Here is a 16,689-nt window from a genome sequence, read left to right as displayed (position 1 = left end):
TGCGCATGTAAATGTGTGTATTGGATTTAGATTTACAAAATATTTATGACATGTTAAACACAACCCTTGTCAGTGTTGTGTAAGCAGTCCTGCGAGCGTCAGTGCCAAGAACGAGAGGGAGACGAGGCAAATTATTAGAGGGATGAATAGCTGGGGTGCCTCACCATAAAAGGCTAGTCCATAGGGAGGCTCCAAACATGAAATAGACTCACTATAAGTATCAAGCAGGAGGTCAGCAGGTCAGAGACTCAGGCCCGTCGTGACCTCTGTATACTCCTTTTTGTCGGCGAGCGCACCTTTTCTACCTCCGTCTCTAACATGAAGCAGCTCCGGCTCTTGTTCTCCTCTCATCTCTGCACTCATTATTCATGTGGGGCTCGTATGTAATCCAATATTCTTTCCCTCCACGTATCTTTTTCTCACATCTCATTGACAGAGTGAAATATTTATCCCTAACGCTGAAATATTAATGCTCGTACTCATGTGGCAGCAGCGTGTCTCGACTCCCGCGTCTGTGCTGAGGGAAACATTTGGAGAACGGACTCAGACTGATGATTGCTTTTCTTAAATTTCTAAATGTTAAATGCAAAAATCTCCCTTTATACATATAAAACCACAGATTTTACAGATATTTAAGGCTATTTGTGTTATGTCTGGGGCAGCTGTTAATGACTTTTTGTATCCATCTGCTGATTATTTTCTTGATTAATTGATTGATCCATTGAATATCAGAAAATAGTGAAAATTGCCCATCACAGTCTCCTAGAGCGCAAGTTGATGTCTTTAAATTTCTTGTCTTGTTTGACCAATAGTCTAAAACCCGATGATATTCTGCTCAGAAAAAAGAAGCAAAACATTTGAGAAGCTGGAACCAGTCAATTTTTGTCATTTCTTTGCTTAAAGGTACAGTGTGTAGGATTTGGCAGCATCTAGTGGTGTGGTTGCAGATCGCAACCAACTGAGTACCCCTCCGCTCACTCCTCCCTTTCCAAGACTGCGGTAACGTGAGCCACTGAGTGCAAAATCGTGGTAACGCTGTTCGCCTCGCTCAGAGGCCATCCTTACCATAATACTTTAGGAGCAACGAGAGTCAGACGGCAGCTGGCTGTACCACGGTTTAGCACTTTGTGGCTCACGTTACCGCAGTTTCATAAACGTGTCCGAAAACTATGGTGGCCTTCAGGTAACGTAAAAACGTGAAAGGCTCTCTCTAGAGCCAGTGTTTGGTTTGTCTGTTCTGGGCTACTGTAGAAACATGGCGGAGCTACATGGCGGACTCAGTGAAGAAGACCCGCTCCCTATGTAGATATGAAGGGCTCATTCTAAGCTAACGAAAACACAACGATTCTTAGTTTACGGTGATTACACACTAATGAAAACATAGTTATGAATATTATATTATATTTCTGCTAATAGATCCCCCGAAATGTTACACACTGTTCCTTTAAACCAATGATTATTTTCATTAATTTGTCAACTATTTATTAACTAGTAGGTTAATTGTTTTGTTTAAAGAATGTCAGAAAACAGTGAAAAATGCTCATCACAGATTCCCAGAGCCCAACGTGACATATTCATATGTCTTGTTTTGTCTGACCAAAACCCAAAGATACTGAGTTACTGTAATTATCATAAAATAAATGCAGCAAGTCCTCCCACTGGAGGAGCAGGAGCAGCCACGCTAGCAGCTCTATGAGGCTGTCCTCAGGCAGTGTGGTGCAACATGCCCATAGCGACAACGCAACATGCTGATGTTTAGCAGGTGTAAAGTTTACCATCTTAGTTTAGCTTATTAGCATGCTAACATTTACATATTAGCACTACACACAAAGTACAGCTGATGCTGACGGGAACGTCATGAGTTTGGCAGGTATTTGGTCATAAACCAAAGTATTGGACAAAATGAAATGTTGACCTGATGATGGTGCTAGAGGACAAGCTAAAGGATCAAGTTATTAAAATTCATCCAGAGGGGAACCTGAATGTCTGAACCAACTTTCATTGCAATCCATCCAGTGGTTGTTGAGATATTTCAGTGTGGACCGACCGACATTGCTATCCTTAGAGCTGCTAGCATGGCGTATATTTCCATCTTTTCACTGTTCACCTCAGGAAGATGTGTCAGCTAATTAAACATGATTTACTGTCTATACTTTGCTGACACCAACACTTATTTGCAGACACTGTGGTTTTTATGTACCTCTTGTTTTGACACAGCAATCCTGTGTTTATTTGACTTGAGTTGACAATGTCAAACCACTGCAGAGTTGGCCCACAGTAGGTGTATAGTATAGTATGGAGCTACAGTATACGACACATAATAGGACGCTTGTGGAAACTAGATCCTCCTCCTCCTCGTCGGTCTGTGCTCTGCTGCTCATTCCACAGCTGTGGGTGGCAAAACAGTTTGACACACCGCAGACGTCGATGGGAATCTGTGCCATACTCGGAGTCTGAGTATAATTATTTTGCTCATTAGTTTACACTCCTCTCATTCTCTGTAGGTCAGTGTCAGACAATTCATCATCTCCTTCACTCCCTCTTTGGCTTTCACACGACTCACTTCACAGAACTGTCTGACTGGCAGCTTTTCAGCTCGCACAAAAAGGACTCCACAAAGAGATGAAAACGAGCCGACAGGACTATTGTAAAACAACACAGACGGGGGAGCGATGAAGGTTTTCAGGATATGATTATAACGATATATAATACTGCAACAGTTCTTACTCACACATTCACACGTTCTTATTTCTGCACAAATGACCCAGAGTAATGTGTTAACAAGAAACCCCACATTTTATTTTTAGTCGTGCAGGTACCTTCTCAGGTGTGTGAAGGTCTAGCCCCTTAAGATGAACCTGTGTAATAAAAGTAGGTCATGTGAGTCAAAGGAAACGTAGGCCTATGTATGACAGGACTTCAATTGGTAGCTTGTTTGTGTACCTGTCCATTCCTCGATGATTGTAGCTGCTGTCCATTTTTGCGCTGATGTTTCCTGCACAAGTGTGGCCAGATTTCCGCCTTTCAGCATCACGACAAATCCTGGACAATAAACAATTTTTAGTTGGATATTAGTCAACCAAACAGATGCTTGGATATTATCCTGTAATGTTTGATCCCTGTTAGCTAATCTTAGCATTGTCTGGGGCCAGGTGCATAAACGTAAAGTTTAAGTCTAGTCTTGGCCTTAGACTGGTCTTAGATTGTAAAGTTAGATTAGTCTAATTAAGCCTGTCTGTTGCATAAATATTAAGACTGACTTCATTTGAGGAAAGTTAACCACCTTTCCCCTTGGCTAAGGTGAGGTGAGAGCTTTGTTGCTATGGCAACGATCTGTTAGAAGGTCAGTTAGCTATTTCAACTTTAATTCCATTACTTTTAGCTAACAATTAGCTAACTATTTCAACTGTTTACCCATTACTTTGAGCTAACCACTTCAAATGTTTACCAATTACTTTTAGCTAACCACTTCATCTGTTTACCCATTACTTTAAGCTAACCACTTCAACTGTTTATCCATTACTTTGAGCTAACCACTTCAAATGTTTACCAATTACTTTTAGCTAACCACTTCATCTGTTTACCCATTACTTTAAGCTAACCACTTCAACTGTTTACCCATTACTTTTAGCTAACCACTTCATCTGTTTACCCATTACTTTGTGCTAACCACTTCAACTGTTTATCCATTACTTTGAGCTAACCACTTCAAATGTTTACCAATTACTTTTAGCTAACCACTTCATCTGTTTACTCATTACTTTTAGCTAACTTTTAGCTAACTATTTCAACTGTTTACCCATTACTTTAAGCTAACCACTTCAACTGTTTATCCATTACTTTTAGCTTACTTTTAGCTAACCACTTCAAATGTTTACCAATTACTTTTAGCTAACCACTTCATCTGTTTACTCATTACTTTAAGCTAACCACTTCAACTGTTTATCCATTACTTTTAGCTTACTTTGAGCTAACCACTTCAACTGTTTACTCATTACTTTTAGCTTACTTTTAGCTAACCACTTCAAATGTTTACCAATTACTTTTAGCTAACCACTTCATCTGTTTATCCATTACTTTGAGGTAACCACTTCAACTATTTACTCATTACTTTAAGCTAACTTTTAGCTAACCACTTCAACTGTTTACTCATTACTTTAAGCTAACCACTTCAACTGTTTATCCATTACTTTGAGCTAACCACTTCAACTATTTACTCATTACTTTAAGCTAACTTTTAGCTAACCACTTCAACTGTTTACTCATTACTTTTAGCTAACCACTTCATCTGTTTACCCATTACTTTGAGGTAACCACTTCAACTATTTACTCATTACTTTAAGCTAACTTTTAGCTAACCACTTCAACTGTTTATCCATTACTTTGAGCTAACCACTTCAACTATTTACTCATTACTTTAAGCTAACTTTTAGCTAACCACTTCAACTGTTTACTCATTACTTTTAGCTAACCACTTCATCTGTTTACCCATTACTTTTAGCTAACTTTAAGCTAACTATTTCAACTTTTTACCCATTACTTTAAGCTAACCACTTCCACTGTTTACCAATTACTTTTAGCTAACCACTTTATCTGTTTACCCATTACTTTTAGCTAACTTTTAGCTAACTACTTCATCTGTTTACCCATTACTTTAAGCTAACCACTTCAAATGTTTACCAATTACTTTTAGCTAACCACTTCATCTGTTTACTCATTACTTTAAGCTAACTTTTAGCTAACCACTTCATCTGTTTACCCATTACTTTGAGGTAACCACTTCAACTATTTACTCATTACTTTAAGCTAACTTTTAGCTAACCACTTCATCTGTTTACCCATTACTTTAAGCTAACCACTTCATCTGTTTACCCATTACTTTGAGGTAACCACTTCAACTATTTACTCATTACTTTAAGCTAACTTTTAGCTAACCACTTCAACTGTTTACTCATTACTTTTAGCTAACCACTTCATCTGTTTACCCATTACTTTGAGGTAACCACTTCAACTATTTACTCATTACTTTAAGCCAACTTTTAGCTAACCACTTCAACTGTTTACCCATTACTTTTAGCTAACCACTTCATCTGTTTACCCATTACTTTGTGCTAACCACTTCAACTGTTTATCCATTACTTTGAGCTAACCACTTCAAATGCTTACCAATTACTTTTAGCTAACCACTTCATCTGTTTACTCATTACTTTTAGCTAACTTTTAGCTAACTATTTCAACTGTTTACCCATTACTTTAAGCTAACCACTTCAACTGTTTATCCATTACTTTTAGCTTACTTTTAGCTAACCACTTCAAATGTTTACCAATTACTTTTAGCTAACCACTTCATCTGTTTACTCATTACTTTAAGCTAACCACTTCAACTGTTTATCCATTACTTTTAGCTTACTTTGAGCTAACCACTTCAACTGTTTACTCATTACTTTTAGCTTACTTTTAGCTAACCACTTCAAATGTTTACCAATTACTTTTAGCTAACCACTTCATCTGTTTATCCATTACTTTGAGGTAACCACTTCAACTATTTACTCATTACTTTAAGCTAACTTTTAGCTAACCACTTCAACTGTTTACTCATTACTTTAAGCTAACCACTTCAACTGTTTATCCATTACTTTGAGCTAACCACTTCAACTATTTACTCATTACTTTAAGCTAACTTTTAGCTAACCACTTCAACTGTTTACTCATTACTTTTAGCTAACCACTTCATCTGTTTACCCATTACTTTGAGGTAACCACTTCAACTATTTACTCATTACTTTAAGCTAACTTTTAGCTAACCACTTCAACTGTTTACTCATTACTTTAAGCTAACCACTTCAACTGTTTATCCATTACTTTGAGCTAACCACTTCAACTATTTACTCATTACTTTAAGCTAACTTTTAGCTAACCACTTCAACTGTTTACTCATTACTTTTAGCTAACCACTTCATCTGTTTACCCATTACTTTTAGCTAACTTTAAGCTAACTATTTCAACTTTTTACCAATTACTTTTAGCTAACCACTTTATCTGTTTACCCATTACTTTTAGCTAACTTTTAGCTAACTACTTCATCTGTTTACCCATTACTTTAAGCTAACCACTTCAAATGTTTACCAATTACTTTTAGCTAACCACTTCATCTGTTTACTCATTACTTTAAGCTAACTTTTAGCTAACCACTTCATCTGTTTACCCATTACTTTGAGGTAACCACTTCAACTATTTACTCATTACTTTAAGCTAACTTTTAGCTAACCACTTCATCTGTTTACCCATTACTTTAAGCTAACCACTTCATCTGTTTACCCATTACTTTGAGGTAACCACTTCAACTATTTACTCATTACTTTAAGCTAACTTTTAGCTAACCACTTCAACTGTTTACTCATTACTTTTAGCTAACCACTTCATCTGTTTACCCATTACTTTGAGGTAACCACTTCAACTATTTACTCATTACTTTAAGCCAACTTTTAGCTAACCACTTCAACTGTTTACCCATTACTTTTAGCTAACCACTTTATCTGTTTACCCATTACTTTTAGCTAACTTTTAGCTAACTACTTCATCTGTTTACCCATTACTTCAAGCTAACCACTTCAAATGTTTACCAATTACTTTTAGCTAACCACTTCATCTGTTTACTCATTACTTTAAGCTAACTTTTAGCTAACCACTTCATCTGTTTACCCATTACTTTGAGGTAACCACTTCAACTATTTACTCATTACTTTAAGCTAACTTTTAGCTAACCACTTCATCTGTTTACCCATTACTTTAAGCTAACCACTTCATCTGTTTACCCATTACTTTGAGGTAACCACTTCAACTATTTACTCATTACTTTAAGCTAACTTTTAGCTAACCACTTCAACTGTTTACTCATTACTTTTAGCTAACCACTTCATCTGTTTACCCATTACTTTGAGGTAACCACTTCAACTATTTACTCATTACTTTAAGCCAACTTTTAGCTAACCACTTCAACTGTTTACCCATTACTTTTAGCTAACCACTTCATCTGTTTACCCATTACTTTGTGCTAACCACTTCAACTGTTTATCCATTACTTTGAGCTAACCACTTCAAATGCTTACCAATTACTTTTAGCTAACCACTTCATCTGTTTACTCATTACTTTTAGCTAACTTTTAGCTAACTATTTCAACTGTTTACCCATTACTTTAAGCTAACCACTTCAACTGTTTATCCATTACTTTTAGCTTACTTTTAGCTAACCACTTCAAATGTTTACCAATTACTTTTAGCTAACCACTTCATCTGTTTACTCATTACTTTAAGCTAACCACTTCAACTGTTTATCCATTACTTTTAGCTTACTTTGAGCTAACCACTTCAACTGTTTACTCATTACTTTTAGCTTACTTTTAGCTAACCACTTCAAATGTTTACCAATTACTTTTAGCTAACCACTTCATCTGTTTATCCATTACTTTGAGGTAACCACTTCAACTATTTACTCATTACTTTAAGCTAACTTTTAGCTAACCACTTCAACTGTTTACTCATTACTTTAAGCTAACCACTTCAACTGTTTATCCATTACTTTGAGCTAACCACTTCAACTATTTACTCATTACTTTAAGCTAACTTTTAGCTAACCACTTCAACTGTTTACTCATTACTTTTAGCTAACCACTTCATCTGTTTACCCATTACTTTGAGGTAACCACTTCAACTATTTACTCATTACTTTAAGCTAACTTTTAGCTAACCACTTCAACTGTTTACTCATTACTTTAAGCTAACCACTTCAACTGTTTATCCATTACTTTGAGCTAACCACTTCAACTATTTACTCATTACTTTAAGCTAACTTTTAGCTAACCACTTCAACTGTTTACTCATTACTTTTAGCTAACCACTTCATCTGTTTACCCATTACTTTTAGCTAACTTTAAGCTAACTATTTCAACTTTTTACCAATTACTTTTAGCTAACCACTTTATCTGTTTACCCATTACTTTTAGCTAACTTTTAGCTAACTACTTCATCTGTTTACCCATTACTTTAAGCTAACCACTTCAAATGTTTACCAATTACTTTTAGCTAACCACTTCATCTGTTTACTCATTACTTTAAGCTAACTTTTAGCTAACCACTTCATCTGTTTACCCATTACTTTGAGGTAACCACTTCAACTATTTACTCATTACTTTAAGCTAACTTTTAGCTAACCACTTCATCTGTTTACCCATTACTTTAAGCTAACCACTTCATCTGTTTACCCATTACTTTGAGGTAACCACTTCAACTATTTACTCATTACTTTAAGCTAACTTTTAGCTAACCACTTCAACTGTTTACTCATTACTTTTAGCTAACCACTTCATCTGTTTACCCATTACTTTGAGGTAACCACTTCAACTATTTACTCATTACTTTAAGCCAACTTTTAGCTAACCACTTCAACTGTTTACCCATTACTTTTAGCTAACCACTTTATCTGTTTACCCATTACTTTTAGCTAACTTTTAGCTAACTACTTCATCTGTTTACCCATTACTTTAAGCTAACCACTTCAAATGTTTACCAATTACTTTTAGCTAACCACTTCATCTGTTTACTCATTACTTTAAGCTAACTTTTAGCTAACCACTTCATCTGTTTACCCATTACTTTGAGGTAACCACTTCAACTATTTACTCATTACTTTAAGCTAACTTTTAGCTAACCACTTCATCTGTTTACCAATTACTTTTAGCTAACCACTTCATCTGTTTACTCATTACTTTAAGCTAACCACTTCAACTGTTTATCCATTACTTTTAGCTTACTTTGAGCTAACCACTTCAACTGTTTACTCATTACTTTTAGCTTACTTTTAGCTAACCACTTCAAATGTTTACCAATTACTTTTAGCTAACCACTTCATCTGTTTATCCATTACTTTGAGGTAACCACTTCAACTATTTACTCATTACTTTAAGCTAACTTTTAGCTAACCACTTCAACTGTTTACTCATTACTTTAAGCTAACCACTTCAACTGTTTATCCATTACTTTGAGCTAACCACTTCAACTATTTACTCATTACTTTAAGCTAACTTTTAGCTAACCACTTCAACTGTTTACTCATTACTTTTAGCTAACCACTTCATCTGTTTACCCATTACTTTGAGGTAACCACTTCAACTATTTACTCATTACTTTAAGCTAACTTTTAGCTAACCACTTCAACTGTTTACTCATTACTTTAAGCTAACCACTTCAACTGTTTATCCATTACTTTGAGCTAACCACTTCAACTATTTACTCATTACTTTAAGCTAACTTTTAGCTAACCACTTCAACTGTTTACTCATTACTTTTAGCTAACCACTTCATCTGTTTACCCATTACTTTTAGCTAACTTTAAGCTAACTATTTCAACTTTTTACCCATTACTTTAAGCTAACCACTTCCACTGTTTACTCATTACTTTAAGCTAACCACTTCATCTGTTTACCCATTACTTTTAGCTAACTTTAAGCTAACTATTTCAACTTTTTACCCATTACTTTGAGCTAACCACTTCAACTATTTACTCATTACTTTAAGCTAACTTTTAGCTAACCACTTCAACTGTTTACTCATTACTTTTAGCTAACCACTTCATCTGTTTACCCATTACTTTTAGCTAACTTTTAGCTAACTATTTCAACTTTTTACCCATTACTTTTAGCTAACCACTTTATCTGTTTACCCATTACTTTTAGCTAACTTTTAGCTAACTACTTCATCTGTTTACCCATTACTTTAAGCTAACCACTTCAAATGTTTACCAATTACTTTTAGCTAACCACTTCATCTGTTTACTCATTACTTTAAGCTAACTTTTAGCTAACCACTTCATCTGTTTACCCATTACTTTGAGGTAACCACTTCAACTATTTACTCATTACTTTAAGCTAACTTTTAGCTAACCACTTCATCTGTTTACCCATTACTTTAAGCTAACCACTTCATCTGTTTACCCATTACTTTGAGGTAACCACTTCAACTATTTACTCATTACTTTAAGCTAACTTTTAGCTAACCACTTCAACTGTTTACTCATTACTTTTAGCTAACCACTTCATCTGTTTACCCATTACTTTGAGGTAACCACTTCAACTATTTACTCATTACTTTAAGCCAACTTTTAGCTAACCACTTCAACAGTTTATCATTACTTTTAGCTCATGTTTAGCTGATTCAGCTGTTCTATTTCAGCTGTTTATGACAGATTATTGTGCCATATTCTTGAATTGAAATTTCTGAATGTATTTAACGGCTTATTTAACAAACAAATTGGATTTAAGCTGTTTATCTTTTCTGTTATTTTCTCCCATAGGCTACTTGGTGTGGTGTCCCTGTTGGATCCATAATGTTTTCTCTCCTGTGAAGTGTCTTATTTCACCCATAATGCATTGCGCTACAGGCTATCAATGTTTACATTAGTCACTCACAGGTAAAGCTTTATGCAACAGGTACATTTAAGTCTGACTTAAAGACATATTTAAGACAAAGACTAGGTCTATTTTGATGAAACTGGCCCCTGAACATATTAAAGACACTTACGTGCTTCTATAATGTGAGCTGAAGTGTGAACGATCAAACGGTGTGTTAGGGAAAGCCTGGTTGTTTGAAGCATTGCGAAGATGCCCTGATGGTTCCTAGAAAACACAAAAACAGGCTAAAAACAACAGCTCCAAACACAAAGGAAATATTGATTAAAGAGGGGAAAAAACTAGGCTATAAGATAAAAATATATAAAACCTTTTTTCCAATGGTCGTCTCAGTTGGAGCATTACGTTTAGTCTGTAGTTGTGAGGGCAGAAGGGAGGCCTAGAAGAGCAGAGGGAAGGATGTTTAAAGTTAAAGTAATACCATTACACACTAGAGCTCACTGGAAGGGGATCAATACTCACCGGGCAGGCCAAGGGAGCGCTGGCACCTCGAGTGAATCCTGATTCTCGAGAAAAATAGCTGCTGCACGGTCTCGCCTCAGTGCCCTCAAACACAAGCAGAGAAAGATGCTGTTAAACCTCACAGCTTCTGGAAAATAATCTTACAAACTTGCATCCTTTCAAAGGAGAGGTCAGAGTGGATAAGATATGTGGGTCAACCTGCAGAAATGATGGTGGAATGAAGTCACTTTTCGTCACTGAGCTGCGAGTCTGGAGAGGTTCAACCTGAACATCAGACAAAGAAGTGAAAGTAGATGTTGCTTGGGGATAGATAGACAGACACATACATTAAAAAAGTAAGTGGTGTACCTACTGTGTGATTACAGACACTGATTCATTTGACAGGAATGGTTATTTTTAAAACATACCAGGCAGTTATGTTTGTCCCGAAATGTGATTAGTTGAAGGTTGGTTCCCTCTGTGAAACCACTTTCTCCTCTTGGACCCACAATCACATGTCTCTGGGTAACTGGAGGAAGGGCGACAGTGTAAATGCACCATTTAGAAACGCCATCAGGTCATGAAAAGCAGCATAGAATATAATTTTTTGTCTTTCTCACATCATTTATTTCTATTAAGTCATGTTTTTAAACTTTAAATTGACATAACTTTATTATTTTACCTGTTGGTGTGAGACGATGTGGCACAAATATTCTTTGGTATTCTGACTGAAGAGAAATATTCATGAAAACAGATAATAAGAAATGTACTACTTAGTATGCACATGTGATGCTTATTAACATCTTTCTGTGTCCTACCTTTCCCACCACAGTCACTGTTTTCGGCCGATTCCTCCGCTGGAAGGCGCTGTCTCTGGGTTTGTTAATGACGTTTGGCAAAGACCCCGAATAATCCGACCGGATGTGAGGCTGGAAGTGTAGTTTAGTTTGAGACGTGAAACTGTCAGATAACAGGAGTCTGCAGACAAAAACAACACACCTGTTATTTGAGGAAACAGGCTTAATGAAGCTGGAGAGGAAGAGTCGTTTCAGTTGTCAGTTTAATCAGTTCAAAGAAACTTTGCTATCAAAATGTTCTTGTATGTGTCAGTTCACCCAAATTACAAAACTATACATGCTCTATTGTCTCTAGTGGTTTCTAACCATGCAGGTAGCTTTAGTTTTATTTGCCTGCTTATTGATTAAGATCACCTGTGAGGATTTACCATGAGTGAGCAGGGCCTTAAAGATATCCCTCTCTGGGATTTCAGCCTCCACTCCCATATCGCATTGAAAACTGGATTTTTAAAAAAGCAGCAATGGTAACAGTAGCTGTATAAGAGGGACTATTTCTTTGGTAGAAAGTTCAAGTCTTCACAGCAAAATCTGGACATTATCCAGATTAACAGGGACCTTGTTTCTGTTTAATCAAATTCTTCAATAAAATGAGCACCACATGAACCTCTATTTACTAGATGTTTGTCTTAAAAGCCCTGCACGCCCATTGTAAATTCACACAGGTGATTGATTAGACCTCTTCTCACGACTGTTAGGATGTACAGAAAGTGCTTGATTGACATTATATTGAATAGGGCTTTCACGTTTAGATTTGCCCTAAACGATTATCCAAAAAATAATTCCTGATAACGATATTATTGTGATATCTTTAAAAAAATGGAGGAAAATTTTTTTTTATTGTGCATTTTGGCAAATGAACAATATGAATGTAGGAGCAATTTTCAGTGTGCCAAGAGTCCCGTTCCCCTGTAATGCTGTGTGTCCGACATGATCGCTTTCCTATTGCTACTAGCCAGAAGAAGGATACTTTTATACTGGAAATCTCCCACTCCGCCTCTACACTAGACGTCGCTCAGTGACACCATGTTGTTCCTCCAGCATGGGGAAATTAAGTACGCCATCAGAGGGCCTTCATTGGGTTATTGTGCTTTCTTTTTCTTTGTTATTCTTAAAATCCCTTGGTGATTTGTACATTTCCACTATTGATTGTGGTGCTGGATTATTTACACAATATTATCATGTGTGTATTATTAACATGATATCAATATTGCATATTTAAATAATACCGTATATACCACGCGACACCCTCAATATTCAACATATTAGGGCTGAACAAGTATCCCGTCTATCGGCTTTTTCACAGCAGACACTTTGACTAGTAGGAAAAGCCAGCATGAACAACACCAGGACACTGAAACCCAAGCAGCTAAATGGAAATTAGCCATCATTAGCTTTATTATTCACATCTGTGCTTTTCCTACTGGGAGATGTTGTGATGAACTGACCCTTTCAAGCTTCTTCCCTTTACTCAGGAAGTGTAATAAGTTATTTTGTTTTTTACAATTTATACCTTTAAAAAGTAATTATTTACTTATTACTTGGTATTAAAAGTAATTAGTTACATTACTCGTCATATTACTATATTACTTTCACTGGAAATTGTAATCCCTTACTTACTACACGTAGTAATAATATTACAATTATGCATTACTGCTCAACACTAGTACCGACACAGGTGTTTTCACTTACTGTATGATTGTCTGATCCTCATTTTACACTTTTATCTCGCTGATTTGTGCACAGAGTTCACGTAGCTCCACCCAGCTTCCACCTGACTAGACGTCCAATCAGACAGGGTGATTTGAAAACACCTGTGTGGGGCTTTTTAAACTAGAAATCAACTGTTTAATGAACTCGTTTAATTTTCATACACCTGCCCTGACACTTACCCAAATGGAGGGTTGTCAATGAGGTCCAAACTGGGCCTGTAATATATGGCTGGTCTCTGGTTTGATGTGAAGCCTGACATGCCGGGACGTCCGAAATAAGAAGTGAAGTTCACCCTGCCGGGGTCTGAGACAGTCATACAAAAAATGGCCATCAGAATCCTAATCTGAATCTGAATCAGTGTGATAAAGTTATTTATGTTTATGCTGAGACTGTTTGACTATGTCCTTTAATGTGAATTAAAAGTCCCCCCCCCCTCACCATAATAAGTGTTGTAGCGTTTGACTGTGTTGCTGGTCAGTCGTCCCCTGCTGCCTGTTGCTCCAACAGTCGGCGTGACCATCCTCCCCTGCTCAGCCATCTGTGACTGCTGTAATGGAAACGCTCGCTGACAACAGTGATGGATGGCAAAAGTCCTCTGGGCATGTGCACAGTGCTGTAACCACAAAAACAAAAGCAGCAAACAACGTGTAACTCTCTTTATTTTTGATAGAATCCAACAGAGCTCTCTGAAGAAGTGATTACAGAGTCTGTAGCAAATAATGCAATAAGTGCTCTCTTTATCAAATACTGTGTGAGTGAGGAGAAAAGTTCAGCAGCACTGCAGCACAGCTACAGATATATTCATTTACACCAGATATAAATTACCCCCCGAAGAAAGGAAAGCTTCACTTACTCCCCAGACGTACCTGTAACTCCAGGTGGTTGTTCAGTTGTGGTGGTTTTGCAGGTAAACAGGTCTCTGTTGCTAGGAGACGCCGCACATTGCAGCTGAGGAGTGACTCCAGAGTGAAAGGTCGACTGCTAACATGTAGAGTTAACATCAGATAATGTTTCTACTGTATATCAGGTTTATGCTTTATTTCCTATAAGCAAGTTATTTGATCATTACAAAACTAGATTGCATCCTTTGGATTATTTAATGTTGCAACATTCAGCTGCTTTTCTGTATTTTATAATAACACCAAGTATGTTCCAAATGTGTTCATAAAAGAGGATAGAGTTGCAATAATGTCTTTCATACAAGACATAACAATAATGGAATTATTATTTTTTTTCTTTCAATCAGTAGGGTCTTTGTTTAAGTTTGTATTCATACAACTATTGGAGCAGAGTCTGCCCTATAGACATAGGTGGAATAGGCGAATGCTCGGGGCGCCATCCATCCATAGGGGCACCCCAAATGAAGGAAGAAACAAAATTCAAAATGTATAACTTTTACTTATTCAATCTTGTGAAGGGCTCATTGCATGGGTGGAATATGATCTAAAAACAAGTACAAAATGCCAGTCTCCTTCAAAAATAATCCAAGGCACACTGTAGAGTTTGAACAAAATTAAAATGCCTTTATTTTAATTGTTTAAAATGACCACCGCGTTGCGACCGACACAGGTCATTCCATGCTTAATGACCCTGTTGAAGACCTATGTCGGATCCAAAGAGCACCTGTATGTGATTACCACAAAGACCCAGCATCACTTCTTCTCAGTTGTCTTCATGTATAACTTTTACTGTTTTTTTACTATTATTTCAATATTGTTATTTTGAAATATTACCCCAAAAAGCCTACAACAACATAACCACGTAGCCTATTAAATAGGCCCTTTTTTCTGTGTTGTCCGCAGCATCACCCAGCAAAAAGTCAGAGGAAATGTGATGACTGAATAGTTTATCTATTGCACAGTTGAAGTAGAGCGCTACTAGCTTACTTTGGCAGATAGTAACGTTCACTAATTTAATAAATAGCTAGAGTTAATGTCAGTTACTCTCACCTTAAATTCATTAGGAAAAGTTGGAAAGACTATTCAGGTGTTTGGGGAATAACCTGCAACATAATTTTGAGAAATACTCATTTATTTAAGTGTGATCTGCATAGTTTAATCTCAAAGACATAAAGCTAAGCAGTTTCTGAGTGACTACCTACACCTCGTCCACAATAATATAATTTATTATATTATTACTAGAAGGATTAATCATTTACTAAGTAGTAGCAACTTTAACACTGTAATACATTGCATTATATTACAGTTACTTATTACTTTATAATGTCGTATCTTTTCTGCGACAGTGCTGTTGAAGTGATGATGAAGAATGCTCCGAGGACACTGTTCTTGCTGGTAAAATAGAGTTTATTACAAACAAGCCACACATGTCATACGGACGTCTCGAGCAGTCCGGAGGTTTCAAGTCGAATATGAAAGTCCTCCCTTTGGGGCTCTCGTACCTCCTTATATTGGGTTCAATTCAGGCAACTTGCTGAGCTAAGCGTATGCTTAGGTATGTGACCTTTGACCTACATGTTTATCTTTCAGCCCCTGGATCCACCGCATGACCCCAGGTCTCCCCGTCCGCTTCCTGCACATATGTTTACAACTGGGGGCCTCTCTGTCCGGTGCAAGACCTGAAAATATACCACAATAATGATACAAATCATAACTAATCATTAACATTAACTAATCTGTTTACCAGAATCCAGTTATGGGCTCTTCAAAAAAAGATCTTATATCTGCTAACGACTCCATTTTAGTGTGTTATATACATTTATTAAATGTTTATAAATGGAGGGATTAAAGTAAAGTGGTACCATTATGTGTAGTGTGTGTATACTGCATACAGTATATTATACATACATAAAAACTACTATACAGTATTTCTACCTATATCTATATGATGTACAGTACACACACCATGGCTGCCCGACTTGTTTTACTTTAACGAGTCACTGAACAACCTTAATAGTCATTATTACACATATATATATTTGCACAACCAGTGGTGGAATGTAACTAAGTACATTTACTCAAGTACTGTACTTAAGTACTATTTTGAGGTCCTTGTACTTTACTTGAGTATTTCCATTTTCTGCTACTTTACACTTCCACTACATTTTTTCCGACTGCTATAGTTACTTTACAGATTCAGATTATTAAAACAAAATATAATATAATATCTATTATTCTGCATAATGAGTACTTTTACTTTTGGTACTTTTAGTATATTTTGATGCTGATACTTTTGTACTTTTACTTAATTAAGATTTT

General features: G+C 36.4%; 1 protein-coding gene across 2 annotated transcripts; it reads right to left on the bottom strand.

The window, feature by feature from the left end:
- Positions 1–2,773: 2,773 nt before the first annotated feature.
- Positions 2,774–14,499, bottom strand: saxo4 (stabilizer of axonemal microtubules 4). Of its 2 annotated transcripts, none has more exons than XM_074634325.1 (12): positions 14,338–14,499; positions 13,910–14,084; positions 13,651–13,774; positions 11,723–11,882; positions 11,587–11,632; positions 11,333–11,433; positions 11,124–11,189; positions 10,926–11,009; positions 10,774–10,842; positions 10,576–10,670; positions 2,944–3,042; positions 2,774–2,858 (listed from the first exon to the last, which is right to left on the bottom strand). In XM_074634325.1, the coding sequence occupies exons 1-12, from the start codon at positions 14,470–14,472 to the stop codon at positions 2,840–2,842; spliced, it is 1,173 nt and encodes a 390-aa protein (XP_074490426.1). In that variant the 5' UTR covers positions 14,473–14,499; the 3' UTR covers positions 2,774–2,839. The 2 variants fall into 2 exon arrangements, with proteins under 2 accessions (XP_074490426.1, XP_074490427.1); XM_074634326.1 differs by having other exon boundaries at positions 14,325–14,383.
- Between the last annotated feature and the right edge of the window lie 2,190 nt (positions 14,500–16,689).

The sequence above is a fragment of the Sebastes fasciatus genome, chromosome 4 (assembly GCF_043250625.1).
Source record: "Sebastes fasciatus isolate fSebFas1 chromosome 4, fSebFas1.pri, whole genome shotgun sequence".
Classification (NCBI taxonomy): domain Eukaryota; kingdom Metazoa; phylum Chordata; class Actinopteri; order Perciformes; family Sebastidae; genus Sebastes; species Sebastes fasciatus.
Note: the sequence above shows the minus strand (reverse complement) of the source record. Positions and strands in the feature narration are given on the sequence as shown.